General features: G+C 43.9%; 1 protein-coding gene across 1 annotated transcript in view; it reads right to left on the bottom strand.

The window, feature by feature from the left end:
• Positions 1-3,995: 3,995 nt before the first annotated feature.
• zfpm1 (zinc finger protein, FOG family member 1) overlaps positions 3,996-17,469 on the bottom strand; it is a 295,801-nt gene continuing 282,327 nt past the window's right edge. The window contains 27 exon segments of the mRNA XM_034177133.1: positions 3,996-8,077; positions 8,079-8,273; positions 8,275-8,407; positions 8,409-8,461; positions 8,463-8,508; positions 8,510-8,597; positions 8,600-8,655; positions 8,657-8,757; positions 8,759-8,831; positions 8,833-8,942; positions 8,945-8,986; positions 8,988-9,035; positions 9,037-9,249; positions 9,251-9,477; positions 9,480-9,743; positions 9,746-9,871; positions 9,874-9,916; positions 9,918-10,037; positions 10,039-10,090; positions 10,092-10,164; positions 10,167-10,250; positions 10,292-10,399; positions 10,402-10,683; positions 10,832-11,074; positions 11,193-11,426; positions 16,717-16,786; positions 16,789-16,967. Of these exon segments, the coding sequence (XP_034033024.1) occupies positions 7,955-8,077; positions 8,079-8,273; positions 8,275-8,407; positions 8,409-8,461; positions 8,463-8,508; positions 8,510-8,597; positions 8,600-8,655; positions 8,657-8,757; positions 8,759-8,831; positions 8,833-8,942; positions 8,945-8,986; positions 8,988-9,035; positions 9,037-9,249; positions 9,251-9,477; positions 9,480-9,743; positions 9,746-9,871; positions 9,874-9,916; positions 9,918-10,037; positions 10,039-10,090; positions 10,092-10,164; positions 10,167-10,250; positions 10,292-10,399; positions 10,402-10,683; positions 10,832-11,074; positions 11,193-11,426; positions 16,717-16,786; positions 16,789-16,967 (3,386 nt within the window). The 3' untranslated portion in view covers positions 3,996-7,954.

The raw sequence follows: 17,469 nt of genomic DNA, 5'->3' as shown, positions 1-17,469 counted from the left end.
CTTTGTCAGCCTGGCTACAGTGCTGAAAAGAAACCTGGGGTTGTTCTTATTTTCTTCAATTAGTGATGAGTAGTAAGATGTCCTAGCTTTACGGAGGGCTTTTTTATAGAGCAACAGACTCTTTTTCCAGGCTAAGTGAAGATCTTCTAAATTAGTGAGACGCCATTTCCTCTCCAACGTACGGGTTATCTGCTTTAAGCTGCGAGTTTGTGAGTTATACCACGGAGTCAGGCACTTCTGATTTAAGGCTCTCTTTTTCAGAGGAGCTACAGCATCCAAAGTTGTCCTCAATGAGGATATAAAATTATTGACGAGATAATCTATCTCACTCACAGAGTTTAGGTAGCTACTCTGCCCTGTGTTGGTATATGGCATTAGAGAACATAAAGAAGGAATCATATCCTTAAACCTAGTTACAGCGCTTTCTGAAAGACTTCTACTGTAATGAAACTTATTCCCCACTGCTGGGTAGTCCATCAGAGTAAATGTAAATGTTATTAGGAAATGATCAGACAGAAGGGGGTTTTCAGGGAATACTGTTAAGTCTTCAATTTCCATACCATAAGTCAGAACAAGATCTAAGGTATAATTAAAGTGGTGGGTGGACTCATTTACATTTTGAGCAAAGCCAATCGAGTCTAACAATAGATTAAATGCAGTGTTGAGGCTGTCATTCTCAGCATCTGTGTGGATGTTAAAATCACCCACTATAATTATCTTATCTGAGCTAAGCACTAAGTCAGACAAAAGGTCCGAAAATTCACAGAGAAACTCACAGTAACGACCAGGTGGACGATAGATAACAACAAAACTGGTTTTTGGGACTTCCAATTTGGATGGACAAGACTAAGAGACAAGCTTTCAAATGAATTAAAGCTCTGTCTGGGTTTTTGATTAATTAATAAGCTGGAGTGGAAGATTGCTGCTAATCCTCCGCCTCGGCCCGTGCTACGAACGTTCTGGCAGTTAGTGTGACTCGGGGGTGTTGACTCATTTAAACTAACATATTCATCCTGCTGTAACCAGGTTTCTGTAAGGCAGAATAAATCAATATGTTGCTCAATTATTATATCATTTACTAACAGGGACTTAGAAGAGAGAGACCTAATGTTAATAGACCACATTTAACTGTTTTAGTCTGTGGTGCAGTTGAAGGTGCTATATTATTTTTTCTTTTTGAATTTTTATGCTTAAATAGATTTTTGCTGGTTATTGGTGGTCTGGGAGCAGGCACCGTCTCTACGGGGATGGGGTAATGAGGGGATGGCAGGGGGAGAGAAGCTGCAGAGAGGTGTGTAAGACTACAACTCTGCTTCCTGGTCCCAACCCTGGATAGTCACGGTTTGGAGGATTTAAGAAAATTGGCCAGATTTCTAAAAATGAGAGCTGCTCCATCCAAAGTGGGATGGATGCCATCTCTCCTAACAAGACCAGGTTTTCCCCAGAAGCTTTGCCAATTATCTATGAAGCCCACCTAATTTTTTTCATCTGCACTCCAGATGATGACTGGAGTGCAGTTTGAAGCAAAACGAGGTGATAATCAGTGAATTGCTACTGACGCTCCGAAATGATGCATGCACAGTGAAGGCAGGGGGGACTGATTTATGGGGAGGGACCGTTCGGTTGGCGACACACCAACAGGCCTCAGGGCCTACATAGGATAATAAGCGAAGTGCACATCTCGGGCCGCGCGGTGCATTATGGGTGTGCTAAATTTTTCGACTACCAATCCACAAGCTATGACGACGGAAAGCAGTGAGGAGTGCTGTGATTTGGATCATTTCAACCGCTGGAAAGTTGACGATTTGAAGCGTTTTTGTCAGTTCCGCGGATTGCCTGTTAAAACCAGGACTACGTACAGCAGTGGACAGAAACGGAAATAAGAGCTGGCTGCCTTTGCGTGTGCTGCATCTGTACAGAAACTACCATTAGTGCCGACAAAGGAGGAAGAGAGAGCTGCTGTCGAAAATGACCAGTCCTTGTTGATAGTTGGAGACAAACAAATTTCTGACCCCTTGAAGGCAACTGACGAATGGTTAGACGAAGTCCAGAGTCTGAAACTGTGGATATTGCAGAATATTTGCTAAGCAGGGATGAGAAATTGCTACTCCGCTGGCTTCATAATGACTACAATGAAGGTGGGTCTCACATATAACCTCTTTGGTGTCACATTTGTTTTGATAAGTTGACAGACATACAATGATATGTGCATGCATGCAGTTTGTTTATAGAACATGACAATTTTACAATATTGCACGCCACGTCATTCATGGCGTGACATTAGTCATAAGCGATGCACGAAAACGGCGTCATCAGCCACATTATATTTCGACACAGTTTCAGGATATTGACAAAATCAATGTGTGCAAGAAACTTACAATTTTAGTCCGTCTGGATGTTTCTTTTCTGTGGGGAAATTGTGTAGAATGAACGGAGGTTTACAACCACATTTCTTCTTCTTTCCATCTTTGTGTGGACTCGGCGGAGCTTTGCAATCGTGTGTTTTCAGCCAACTTTCAAGCCTATAAATTCCGTTCGAGCATTTGAAAACCACACAATGCACACCTGTCATTATCCCTGTAAAAGCCTTAACTTTTACAGTCCGCTAATGCTACTGTATACGAAATTTAATGGGAGCGGTGTTTGGTAGTTGGGATTTTTGCCCCCGTTTGACCCACACATGCGCAGATGCATTGCGCACTTCGCTTATTCTTCATTGACATGCAAAATTTGATAGAAATCAGCCAAAGGACCTGTAAGGAGCACGGTGGCTTAGTGGTTAGCACTGTTGCCTCACAGCAAGAAGCTTATAGGATCACTTCCCAACTAGGGCCTATTTGTGTGGAGTTTGCATGTTCTACCTGTGTTTGCATTGAGTTCCCTCCAGGTGCTCCAGGTTCCTCCCACATCCAAAGAGACTTGTATCATGTTAGGTAAAATCTGAAACTTTAAACTGGCTGATGGTGTGAATGTTTGTCTGTCTTATTTGCAGCCTTTAACAAACTGGCATCCTGTCCAGGGTGTACCCTGCCTCACGCCCTATGCTATGACTTCGGGGATAGGCTCCAGCCACACCCCCTACCCACCCCTACTCCCCCGTGACCCACAACTGCAGTAATCAGGTATAGAAAAATAGATGGATAGATGGACCTGTGAGGAATCGTCCAACAAACGGAGAGGGAGACATGACTTTGAGCCAATTTGACCTCGACTGGGCAATTCCAGAAACCACCTACATGTGTGGGCCAAATTTGGTCGATTTGGTCAGAGAGAAAAACTTTAATTTTAATCGTTGACAACACTGACGTTTAATCCAGTGCATCAAACCTTAGGTAAATTTGAACTCACCTGTGCAGTTCCAGTGCCCACTTACACATGAGCCAAGCCTGGACATCAGAGTGAAAAATTTTGGCCTTTGACCCCAATGACCTTGACCTTTGCCAAAACAAACCTTTTAAGCCAATTCTAGGGTCAGTCGACATATGCACAGCAACTATGGTGCAAATTGGCCCAAGCACCTTGGATGAGTCCTGGTAAACACACACACACACACACACTTCTCAAATTATAGAATACTGTTGTGTGATTATAAACACTTTTTCTACAACCTTAATATAAAGCAAACTGAACTATCTTTTTTAATTATGTTGTTAAAAAAAGATAATGTGCAACAGGCTGAAGAAGTCAAAGCTTTTCCACGGTAGGAGGCATTAATCAGAGATGAGTCATCTGGAAATGAGAGTGAATCACTCAAAGCCCAGAAAAGTCAGCGAGCAGTGTTTTTGTTTGTGAGATTTGTCACCGACCTTGGCAGCCTTGGAAACGGTGAATGTGAGCGAGAGCTGCGGGCGCTCGTACTCATTCACCTTATTGTCAAACAAACACCTCTGATTCACTCTGCATCGCTTCACAGACAGTCAGCAAGCAACTTTTATGAAAGGAAGCGATTTGTGCACAAGTATCGGAGCAAACAAACACAGTCAGGCTTACTTCAGCAGTGTCTCTCAGAACTTTATTTCCCATGCATAGTTTGGACAAGAGTGTAGTGGAACGTGAAAATAAGATGAAATAAACTTTTTGGATATTCATTGTGATTTTTTTCCACTATGGACACCAGAATATTTTTTCTAACTTAAAAAAAAAATGTTTAATGTGAGGTTCTTTTAGAAAGTCCTTCAAAGGGAAATTATGACACATTTTGGGTGGGAAAAGTGCTGTATGAACATAAATACATAAAAAAAAAAAAATTCTCGAAAAGTAAAACATCAGCACATTTTCTTCCAGCAGTGCATTTGTTTTTAAAAGGGGTTAAATTCAACTTATAGTTTTTCCACTTCTGAATCCATCAATCAAACCATCATCAACCTTTGTTAATGACAGCGGCGAATTGTCTCAGGGTCAAAAAAATAAAGAGGTTTGTGGATGTGCTGCGGGAGGACATGCAGGTGGTTGGTGTGACAGAGGAAGATACAGAGGACAGGGTGACATGGAAACGACTGATCTGCTGTGGCGCCCCCTAACGGCAGCAGCTGAAAGAAGAAGTAGTCAAAAATAAATAGATCGCGCAAATTGTCAACTTTAATCTGAGGGTAAAAACATCCAAACCAGGTGGCTGTGTTGGAATTACAGCATCTTCTTCACATTTTGAAGAGATCAAAAGTGCTTGGACGAGTTCATCTGAATTGTTTTAGTCGATGAAAGCTGATTTAACTAACTCTCCCGTAGGTTTAGTTGACCACAAAGCTTGCGATATTAGTCAACTCAAACTAAATAATTCAGGTGACTAAATATTATTAAGCAGTGTTACCACAATTACTTAGAAAAGTTACTTTATTTATTACTTTTTAGTTACATTTTAGTTACTTTATCCAGTTACTTCATTAGCAACTATTAGTTACTATTGGTGATTACTCAACCTTAAGAGTAACCAAGTTAGATTACTAGTTACCTTATAGTACATTACTTATTAGTTACAAGTTGTCAACAGCTGCTAATAAAGTAACTGCATAAAGCTGCTATTGAAGTAACTGCATAAAGTAACTAAAAGTAACTTTTCAAAGTAACTGGCAAAACTGACTGACATTTTATTCGAGACTAAGTATGTTGTCAGAATTAACTCAGCTCAAATGCTGGATTACGCACAGAAAAACTTGCCACATGGGCAAAATGTGCAGCTGGCGCGCTCTCACAATGCAGGTGATACTCCTCATCAGACTCTCTACGTAACCACTCGTTTGACATGAAGTCAGTCCAGCAATACCAAAAGATCCTTCAGTGAGACCTGGTACCACACACATGCACATTTAAGTGTAAATTTAATTTTGCCCAATGTTTCGTCTTATATTGTTGTTAGATTTTAATGTAATTTGTATTTTTTGTTTAAAACTTTAGGAATTTGTCTATTTTGTGCAACACTGACTCATTTATGTGTAGATCTGCAAAGCTCTTTGAGAACTTGCATGGATGCCATATTGCCCGATACAAACACGGGATATGTGACATGTGGAGTAAATAACCACCAAATCTGAATGTAATTACCCTCCAAGCTGACCATGTACTAATATGAAGTATTTTCTTTAAGATACCGTGACAGACAACACTTTTATAGTTGTAGCCATCTTTGTTTAAATATTATCCAAATATAAATCACCTTACTGAGCATCTTCCTGGATAAAGATCACATTCAGTGTGCACAGACCTCTAACTCACTCATCTGTTCCTATGAACGATTAGGGAGAGAGCTTAGGTTCAAGACGACATTGAAAGGTGCAGAAACCGCCAAATGGCAGAGCCGGAAAATGCTTCCAATCCTGGAATGACCTGCAGGAAACGTCATTCAAACACATTTTGACCACGTGGAATATGATCATCTGCAAGTCGCGTCCGAGGCTTTTTTGTCCGGATGAATAAAATCCTGTGTGAGCATGAGAACACGCACACACACACACAAATCATTAACTACTGGACAAAATGCATCGCCATGTTTCAGCCCTCCTCCAGGACGAGCCCCATCTACTTTTTCAAAATTGTGTAAATTAGCTTTTATCGCATAAAGATCAGGATGTTTTTAACTTTTTTCATTCAGTGAAAAACATTTGCCAAATTCAGAGATGCAACTTTGTGTCAGAGAAAAAATGTGCATTTCACAGTTCAAGCTAACACTATATCACAGCTACAGAGCTGATCAGGAACATAACGCGTAAACTGGACGTGTACACAAGCGAGAGCAACAAAGTGAGCGCTAACGTCTGTCACATAGCGGGCAACATGATGCCCGTACTTCCTTTTCGGCTGCGAGGTCATCTGCTAAGAGCGCTTGTATACTTGATTTTAACTGATATCGGTGTGTGAGTGTGCCAGTGTGAATGGGTGAATGTGAGGCATAATTGTAAAGCACTTTGACACCAAATGCTGACACACTGCCCCCCTGCTGTTCAGAGATGGATGCAGTGTTCAATTCCGTGGACGTGCACGAAGATGAACGCTCTGAAGGAAAATTGATAAAAAATTGTGCACTTTAAAAAACAATAATAATTCTCAGCGCTCTTAGATGACAAGTTGGTTCTTTTAACTCACTATGAACTTCATTGCCGGACAGAAATACAATCATTTAAAAAAATATTAAACGAAAAAACTTTTTAAAGCTACATATGAGAAAGAAAAGCTGTTTGATGTGTTTTTCTCTTGCATGTCTGCGCACTGAGGCTGAGAATGTGGAAAACAAAAGCTCCAATTTTATTGACTGTATACATTTTTTAGGTCTGACTCGCTTTTTCTAAATTCAGAGGGAACTTGTTCTAAACTAAGTTTGGAACAACACATTATTCCCAGCAAAATATGAACCAACCGTATGTGATGTGGCCATTTGAAATGTTTCCAGAAAGAAAGCTGCATATGTTGAAGAAAATTTTCCTGATCAAATATAATCAGTAAAGTCAGTGGGATTAAAAAAACAAAACAAAACAAAAAAAAACAAAACAAAACACAAAAAACATACAAACAACAACCACCAATTCGACTCCAAAACAAACAAACAAAAAAATGTTCACCATGAGCCCAGTGATTACCGTGAGAAGATATTAAATATCTACACTTAGAAAGTACACTTCAACACACCAACATCCAAACACTTCCTTCCAAAAGTAAGAAAAATATACAAATAAAAAATACAAATACTCTCTGACACTAGGTAGGTAGTTTTCTGTTGATGTGAAATCAGTGAGGACCTAAAAGATAAATATTTCACATTATTTTCTCTCCCTGCATTTTAAAGAGAATAATAAAAAAACAATGAAAAAAGCTGAACCTGTCTATATTGAAATATTATCCTTCAGTAATTAGTAGTAACATTGTGAGATCACACGTTTGCAAGCTAAACAGCTTTTTTCAGAGAAACAGAGACGAGCCAGTGTTTGAAACCAAATTATAGGATTTTTTTTCTTCTCACCATATACACTATGCACAGATAATAAAAACATTAACAATGATCAATCTTTCCCCACACAAGAGAATCATTGCCCCTGTTTAGGTCTGGAAAATCTAGAGCTCAGGAAAAGACTACAGATCCGTCACAATCGCATAATCGCTGCTGCACTGTTATCAGTCTGAAATGCCTCCAACTGTCAGGTCCAGTTACAGTCACAAATATCTAAAAAGAGACCAGAATTATGTTGTTGGCATAGATCTTTTTAACGTCCCATTAATGCAACATGTTGTTGCAGGACTGGGCAGGGCAGGTAGACGTAGAGGAGGAAGTGATCTGGGGGGGGGGACGAAAACACCACTAACATCCGTCTCAGCTCGTAGCGTTCTGCAGACTTTGACCCATTGGAGGAGGTTAACAGTAACACACCTCTGGTCCAATCAGGGTGGAACCAGAACCTGCCGGGTGGAATAACAGTCACTCATAGTTACGCCAGCTGATGTAACCCGCGCGCGCACAAGCACTGGCATCTTAGCTTCTTGGAAGTGAATGGAGGAATGCCTCCACTCTAGAAGGTGGAAAAAGGAAGGAGGAAGGCGAGGGGGAAGGTTTCCTCCTCATTTGACGTGTTCGGCACCTGTGAGAGGAGCAGTATGTATTTCTTATGAGCTATGAATGTGGACAGGCTGCTAAACTTGATATTACAAAGTCGACCAGTAGCTGGGAATTACCGTTCTGGACTGGGGATATAGCTGGAGACCACTGGGCCAGGGACAGGGGGTGGCTGAAGTGCAGGGACAGAATGGGAAGCAATGGCCAGGGCAGCCCTGTCCGGTAGGTGCGACGACCCGCACCGTCTCACTCAGGACCTCAGGCATGGGTGACAAAGTCAGAGACTGTGCCCTTTGGGGGGATGTGGCCATAGGTGAGCTGGCCAAAGGGATCCACTCCCCACCAGAAGGGCTCCCATTACTAGTGGGAAGAGGGAGAAGTTGTATCGCTCCTTGTCTGCCCATTGATGCCCTCTCGATGAATGCGGGGAGATCACTCTGGATGGGCCACTTGCGGTAGTGGAGGTGGTGCAGTTGGCCATCTCTGGGACTAAGGCTGGGGCTGCAGCTGATCACACTGCCAGGCTGAGGTTGGGCCTCCTGGGGTTGTTGAACAGTAACAGAAGGCCATGCGTAGTTTTGAAATGCTCCATTAGGTCACAAGTGAGGGCCTGTTAGGGCATATGGACAGACCACCTGCGGTGAACCAGCACCAGCACCTTTGGCTCCAGCTCCTGGGGTGGCTGCAAGAATGTGGTTGTATGTGGAGGTGAATGTGGCACCTCGAGGCCGGTACGATGGAGCGGTGAGGACTAAATGACGTGCCTTGAGCCTGAGTAACCCACTCAGCGGGCAGAATTTAGCTCCACAGGCTGCAGATCTGGACGTTCATGTTGCGGTCTGCTTTTGGGAGAGGTAGAGGCAGATCGCTTTATCCTGTGAAGTTGTTCCAAGGTGTGGGGTTGCGAGGGTAGATAGTAGCAGGACAATAATAGGTTTTATGAGCCAGGTTAGTTCTCAATGCTGTTGAAGCTGATACTGCAGGCGGTGCACTTGTGATTAGTCAGTAAGCGGCAGGGCGGGAAGAATGCCGCCACTACTGTGCTGTGGAACATCTCGTCTGGGCCTCTTGCTTAGGTCAATAGGTCCATCTCCTTCTGGGCTGGCACTGCCTGGTCCACTTGGGGAAACCTCCTGCTTTACTGCCAGACCGACAATGGATGGAGACGGGGCAGCTGCAGCAGCATTAGCAGCAGCAGCGGCGGGCAGCGCAGCGGCCAGCGTTGGCTAAGGCCTCAGTTCTGGCCATGTGGATCTCGTACATCTTCTTTCTCTTCCGTGTGCGGATGGGCTGGTGTTGGAAGGCTCCAGTAGAGTTGGCCTTGCTCATGTGTACAGCTCTGTGGTTGGTTGGGTCATGGCGTGAGGCACAGTAGAAACGTTTGTGAACAGTGTAGTTGTCATGGCGGCTGAAGCGAATGTTGCAGCCCTAACAGAAGGTTTATTGGGGTCATCCCTCGAATCCTCAGCAGAACCGCTAGCTGGGCTCTGGCTGCCCTCGCTTGCTCCACCTCCTCCCCCTCCTGGTCCCACACTGCCACATCCACCTTCTCCTTCAGAGGAAGAAGATATTCCCTCTTTTGCCACTGGGGTTTCTGTTTTACTTCAACTACCCTCCTGGTTTCTGTTCCAACAGTCGCTACTCGCAGGGTCAGAGTCAGCTGGAGAGGCTGAGGCTGCTCTGCTCCCGGCTCGCCCTGAGTGATGTGGGAGGTGCCATGTGCCCCTGTAGAAGGCCCCGTACCTGGAGCTCCACTCCCCAGCCAACCCTGAAGTGAGGATGCACCTTCTGCTTGGTGCCTGCTGGAGCAGTACAGCCTCTTGTGTGCATAGAAGTGTTAATGTTATTGAAGGTGATGTCACACTCAAAACAGGTGGCCCCCCTTTAGAGGAGGAGTGGCCGTGGCTGTAGGTGCAGTTGGCCCAGCAGGAAAGAAAGCTGGATTGCTTTGAGGAACCGTCTGGCCCTGCTTCAGACGACTGTGGACCATCTCTGACATTTTTAGCCAGAATCTCTGACGCCTGAGGCAAAATGGCTGCCTCAGGGTTAAACAGTACTGGGACAAAAACATGCTCCACCTGGCATAACTGATCCTGCCCCTCCTCCATGAGCAGGGCTAGAACCAGGTGTGGACTAGTGGGCTCTGCCTTCACAGACGTCACGGCCGGACTCTTCGGTGAACTTGATATCTGGGAAGAGGAGGTGGCAGCTGGTTCTCGCTGTTCTTGATTCTTGATCTTGATCCCCATCCATAACACCACCTTATCCTCCTCATCAGCTCCTCTAATCCCCATTGCCCGCTCTCTTCTGTCTCAGAGTCTGAATGAGGCTCTTCTTTGATCTTTATATCAGTGTTTGAGGAATCGGAGGACTGCAGCCTTGTTGCGTTGCTGAGCCACCATTTGCACCCGGGCTAAAAGAGTCAGGCTTTGGGACACACCCAGGAGGTTCCCTCTCTTGAGGTGGCGGTTGGATATGGGAGTGGTCAACTGATGACGGGCTACTTTGGCGTGGGGTGGGGCTCCTTTCTGCCGGGACTCTGACCTCTAGGTGGGTTCGTACATGCTGTTGAAGCTGGGCAGGGGAGTCTGAATTGTGGCCACATACTTGACACTTTAGCACCACACCAGAGTCTCCTGGACTAAGACCTGATGAAGACAGTCAAGATCAGTTGTCTACAGAATAAAAATCAAAGATCTAGAACAATAAATCTCACCAGGACTATAGTTGAACATGTCAATGGAAACCATCACAGTGTGCACTGTTTTTCAGTGAAGAATAGTGTGTCAAACTCACCTGTGGCCAGAGGCAGCTTGGGAAGTCCTGGGCCGGGAGAGTAGACCTCACTGCGGGATCCAGGCTGACAAACCATATGACTAGTAACCAGATGACTGTAGAGTATATCCCTCGTGGTGGAGACAAAGCCACAACCGTGACAGACCCCGTTCAGTGTGTCCGTGTGGACCTTAAGGTGGCGCTCACAGTTTGCTTTAGTGGTGAACGCTGACAGACAGATGAGACAGACAAACGGGCGCTCACCTGTGGGAGGACAATAAGGAGGACGGGTAAGAGGAATGTCATTGAAAAACAGCCCAGCAGACGTGAAGCTACACGTGTGGCCGCAGTGCTGAGAGCCCTGTCTACATCCTGTTCTCACCGCTGTGCGTGCGCATGTGGATCTCCAGTGAGCTGGCACTGGGGCAGCTCTTGCTGCACTGTGGGAACGGGCAGATGCGTTCATTGGGGTAGGACTCTTTGGGTTTTTCCTGTGGGGGCGACGCGGCTGCGGCTGGCTGCTTCTGTCGACTGGCACAGTAATACATGAGGTGGGCCTGCAGGTTCCTCTCACTTCGGTACCAGATCCCGCAGTCCTTACACGGGAAAATGTCCTCTGAGAGCAAGAACAGAAAAGTACGTTCAGAGGTCTGCACGCCTACTGCACTTACACAAAGTTTCAGCTCTAACAACTCAAGAAATGACGCTTCTGCTCTGAGTGACGCACACACACACACACACAATCGCTGCAAGTATCCAAGGCAACAGAAATGAAAGGTAAGGGCACCCAGAAGCAACTGGAAGTTAAAAATCATCTAGGTTATTTTTGCCAGCATCCAATTATTTTCTGCAGTCTACCGGAAGCAGGAACATGTAATTGTCAAAGCTGATTAACAGCAGCATGACAAAGTGCAGTGTGTGTGTGTGTGTGTGTGTGTGCACAGTGCATGGCCAAGAAGAAACTTTGAAGCACAGCAGAGATGCTCCACAGTTCAACAAAACTGATTGTTATATAGCTCCACTGCCATCTTGTGGTTACAGGTAGCATTACATCCACAGTCTGCTCTGCACAGGGCTGCTGTTAATTTGTACCAACAGACTGAAAATGACATTTAAACTAAAGTGCACAGTGCACTACGAGTCATCAACACACATTCTGTTTTACAAATTCAAAACACCATTAATAAAAAAATGCATTTTGTTTTTGGCAGGATTTTAGCTTCAAATTTACAGTTACTGAAATAAGAACGTGAAAACTTTATTTTTAATGAGGCCGCTGAATGTGTAGTAGGCTCTTGTGACAGCTTTTGTCTCTCTGTAAGTATGTCTCTATGCACATTAGCAACATATCTGAAAGAGTTGGTACTGATTTTCAAGAATTCAGATAAAATTTTCTTCTCGTATAACTCTAGTTATAAGTACCTTTATTTCTGTGGTATTCACAAAAGTATAACATTTGTTTGACTCTGTGATGCTGGCCAAATTCAACCAATTTTAACTTATAAATAAGCAAGTGCAGCCTCAAAAACAAGGTCATAACAAAGTAGATATTATTATAGTCCCCATGGTAATATGCTAGGGCCCCTTCGCACATAGCACAAATTTGGTCAATTTGCGCATAAAGTGCGCATGAAGCAGGAATTGTGTACAAAACATGTAAAATCGTCCATCCCTCCAATGCCTCATACACCTGTTGCTACAACTATTTGCACACACCAGCAGCTGAAAGACAAAGTGTGCGCTGTGCAAACCCATCAAACCCTCTCACAAGTGTCGGACAAATTCAAACTGACATGCACGAACATCTAACACTGCTTGCATGGCACTTAGAAAATGTGTGGCCATTCGCACTATTAACACAACAACAGTCAGCAGACAATCACTGTCGTGCTGGCAGTGAAATTTGTATAACAACCACGAGTGGGGCTTTTGTGTGTGCGCTGAACTGACAGGAGGTGTGGCCTCCGACAGAAGCAGCTGTGGAGATCTGTCGATCTGGACATCCCAGCTGGACAACATGTACTGTGTTTGGACGGACATGGACTAACAACTGCCCACTGTGACGCGCATGTTTCTGCTTGCTGTCATCACGCGGACATAAAAAAACATATATCGCTGTGGGGACGGGCTGCAGTGAGCGAGCGCACGCACAGTGTGCACAGTGACAGGCTGCCCCCAGATTGAAACGGGCCATCAGATCAGAACACACAGCGGGCGATATGACTGTCACGTCACCCACGTGAGCTCTGTTCCACATGACGTGGTGTCTGTGCTGCAGCACGCCTCCATAAGACACGCATGTCGGGCAGAACAGAACTGCTTCTCATTCAGTCTTTTCAGGCAGGTTCCCGCAGCTTTGCAAGGACAGCGATTGTAGCTCAGTGGTAAAGTTTCTGACTGGTATTCAGAGTTTCTGGTGCAGTTCAATTACCGTGGATGGCATGTAATTTAAATTTTTTTATTTTCAGCAGCTGCTTTGAAAAGCTGCTATATTCCCGCGTCGCAGCAGCTGCACCATGTGTAACCACGTCGTGCAGCTGCTTTCCGGCATCGTGCACACCTGCCCATCGGCACAATGTTTCATTGTTCAGTCATACGAGCTGTTTCGCTCTGAGTCACCCTGAGTTGTACTTTATTCGCAAGGGGCCCTAAGAATACACTGAACTGAAGCTACTCTCGAGTTTGTTGGTGTGGGAGTTTGTGTGAGGGTGAATGTCACGTCATTAGTGATATTATTATACGTGAGGCTGTGAATAGGGCATTGGGCAAAATAGCGCCCATACATGTTTAAAAACAAACAAAAGATTGTCAGATTTTTCGATCAATGAACCAACAATTTAACACATGGGTCAAAATCCTAAATTCTTTCCAGACAAGGTGATTTTTGATCATACTGGCAATATAAAATTGCAAATCTTTTATTTGAATATTAAATGTACAGGGCCACTAAGGTTTTAAGACTTAAAACATGTCCTGTGAGGCTTCAACTGTCGTGTAACTATCCGAGAAATTGCGGAAGAGGTGGACATCAGCACTTTTTCGGCACATTCCACTGTGACAGAAGATTTGGCCATGAAAAGAGTTGCAGCAGAAATTCATCGGCACAACGCTGATGGCGCAGCAAAAGCGCCACCGTGTTGAAGCCTCACAGGACATGTTGTGACATGCCCACCTCGTCCACAATTTCTCGGATAGTCACACGACTGAAAAGCCACCGAAAGCCATCTGAATCTTCCGAATGGTGGAAGAGCTGGGCATGTTACAACATATCCTGTGAAGCTTCAACACGGAGGCACTTTTGCTGCACCATCAGCTTCATGCCGATAAATTTCACTGCCACTCTTTTCATGGCAAAATCTTGTGTCACAGTGGAATGTGCCGAAAAGTGCTGATGTCCACCTCTTCCGCAATTTCTTGGATAGTCACACGACGGTCCCACATCACCACAGCGTTCACTTTGGAAATGATCTGGTCATTTCAGCGTGTTGATGGCCGCCTGGAGCGCGGCGCGCTCTCCACCGTTGTGCGGCTGTCTTTAAACCGGTTGTATCGCTCCTTAATCTGTGTGATGCCCAGAGGATCGTCACCGAAAGCCGTCTGAATAATCCCAATGGTTTCCACCTGGCTGTCGCCCAGTTTCTGGCAAAATTTGATGCAGTCGCGCTGCTCCAGTCGTTCCGCCATTTCCTTGCAAAGAAAAAACGACGAGAGACTCCACCCATCCTCACACAAAGGCTGCTTACCAGCAAATGACGCAACCGACAGGTGTGAAAAAATTCACGCATGCGCACGAAGGTTCAAGGCTGGCTCATGCAAGCACACGTGATTCAAATCCATCAGGTTTTAGAAAAAAATGAAAAGGTTGGATACTTTTCTAACAGACCTCGTATATTGTAAATGCAGTACATTTGGCTGCTAATACGCTCCAAAACTGCTGTGTTTCTGTTAATTCTAACATGTTTCTTGGGCCCTGTCACACCTTGACGATTTAGCCAGTGTATGCCGACGTATAAAAAATGTACCGAATACACCGGATACGTTGAATAAGTTATGCAGCTATCACACCTTGCGATTTAGCCAGCGTATACTGACAGCCCCGTTTCCACCGATTGGTTCGGGTTGGTACTGCACGGTATGGTACGGGTCAGAACAGTTAAGAACACCAGCATGGAATCCCAAAATTTATATGTGTATTGTCAAGTGTGTTGGTGGCATGGCCCAAGCAGTGGGTCACTCCACTTTCCCATAAATTATTACACATACGCCAGCGTATGCCCGTGTTTTTAATTTGCTCTGCATCCGCTGGCTAAATCGTCATGGTGTGACAGGGGTATTATTATACATTATGTAAAAGTTAGTGAGAAATGAACACTCTAAAACTAAAAACACCGTTCTTGTAACCAGATAACACCTCTGAAGTGATTTACAAGACATCTCATGGACATCAGCGTGCACGTTACGTGTGTAGAAGCCAATAACGTAAGGCAGGGCAGGACATATAATTCTGACCATCAAGACAGACAGACAGGGGGAAAGAGACAGACATGGTGACACAGAGTATGCATTTTCACACTTATATCCAATAATAAAAAGTAAAAAGTTAAAGTGATATTAGCATATTATTACATTATTGGCTCAGTTATTACATTTGCAAAGAAATTTTTTTACCAGGCCAATAATGTAATAACCTTTGGCCAATAACGTAATTACGTTAATGGCCAAAAGTTATTACGTTATCAGTTCAGGACTTTTATTACATTATTGACCAGTTATTACGTTGCGGGTCTATTACCTTTTAAAAATGGCAAATTTATTACGTTATCGGCCTTTATTATGTTACTGGCATCAATACGTGTGCGTGCATCACCCACGATCAAAGGTAACTTCCGGGCTTATCCAAAGCCCATGCATGCGCACACACATGCCCTGCTGCAGATGGTGTTCAAAGGAAATTAAACTCTTCCTTATAGAATTCCCCCAGATAATATCTTCTCTTCATTAAAATGAGATGGAATTTTACAAGACAATTCTAAAATAAACCGATATTATAATGTTGGGATTTCAGTAGAAACCAATCCAATCCAGTTTATTTATAGAGCACATTTAAAAACAACAAAGTTGACCAAAGCACTGTACAATGACATAAAATAAATCAATAAATAAATAGATTGGCAACAAAGTTTTTAAAAACAATAAAATCATCAACCCTCTAGTCAAAAGCCAAAGAAAACAAGTATGTTTTAAGATGAGATTTAAAAACTAGAGGTGACTCCACCTGCCTGATACAGAGAGGCAGGTCATTCCACAATCTGGGACCAACAACAGAAAAAGCTCTATCACTTCTACGTTTGAGCTTTGTCTGAGGAACTACAAGCAAAGCTTGATCTCGTGACCTAAGAGAACGTGATGAGGAATAAGGACACAAGCAAGGTCAGACAGATCCGGTGGAGCAAGATCATTAAGACATTTAAACACAAACAAAACAAAAACATTTTAATTTTTATCTTAAGGACCAAACTTATAGAGGTTGTCAAAGAAAATCCTTTTCATGACTATAATGATTAAAAAAGGGACTACACTTTAAGAACACCTAAATTAATTTTGATCATACTCTGGATGGTAATAAGTTACTTTATTTTGGTTAGAAATGCTTATTGAGGTCAAAATTCTGGCCAAGTGCTAATATACAGGAAAATGATGAGGTCAGATATTTTCCTGAGTGAATGTGATTGTTTCAAAGCCCATCTAACATTTCTTCCCCATCCCTGATGGATTCAAATGTGGGCAAACGTTTCCAAACATGATTTAACCGATTCAGCTTCTCCCACGTGTATTGTTACATTCTGCATGGTTTACTGGTGTAACACACAAAAACCTGCTGTTAAATCTTTGTAAGCAACACTCACTGTTGATGACAGCAGTAGCTAAGATGGCGGCCATGCCAGCTTGCTGTGGGAGGAGCTGGATGTCTGAGCCACCGGGATGCTGGGTACGGCGGGCTCCTCCTTCACGACTGGCTGCTTCTGCGTGACGAGGCTGAGCGGTGAAGAAAGCCGCACCAGCGGCGAGGAGGAGGAGCTGGGTGGAGGCATCAAGTAGGCCAGGAGCTTCTCGCCAGCTGCAAGCTCTCTGGTCACCTTACAGAAGACGTTGTGACCTGGAAACGCACAGTGTCATGTCACAGGAATTCAAAAACACTTGAAGACACAACATTGCATAAGAAGAAACTTTTTTTTTTTCCTGACTCCACTTTGGACTGTTCCACAATCTCCAAATTTGGCAAGAGCTGCATCAGTGCCTTCTGCTGTGTAGAAGTGGAACTACAAGTGCAAAGCAGGTCTCCCATTGCCAATTTCTGGTACCCGATTGTTAACAGAAAAATCGGATAGTCAGTGGGTGCACGCTGCAGCGTGTCATCTGTGATAATAGTCTCATTACAGAACATTGTAACATCACTGAACCTTTTAAAATGATCAAAAAATTTGTTACATGGTGACACATCGTGAACCACAAAAGTGAATAATCGGATGTAGTATGTGTAGACGGGGGTAAAATGCTTCTTTTACTTTAATCTTACACAGCTTTGGTTTTTTTTCATTAGTTCATGTTGAAATTAATTACTTCTGCTTGAATTTGGATTCAGTTGCACAGTCACTTTG

Source organism: Thalassophryne amazonica, chromosome 8 (genome assembly GCF_902500255.1).
Source record: "Thalassophryne amazonica chromosome 8, fThaAma1.1, whole genome shotgun sequence".
Taxonomy (NCBI): Eukaryota; Metazoa; Chordata; class Actinopteri; order Batrachoidiformes; family Batrachoididae; genus Thalassophryne; species Thalassophryne amazonica.
Note: the sequence above shows the minus strand (reverse complement) of the source record. Positions and strands in the feature narration are given on the sequence as shown.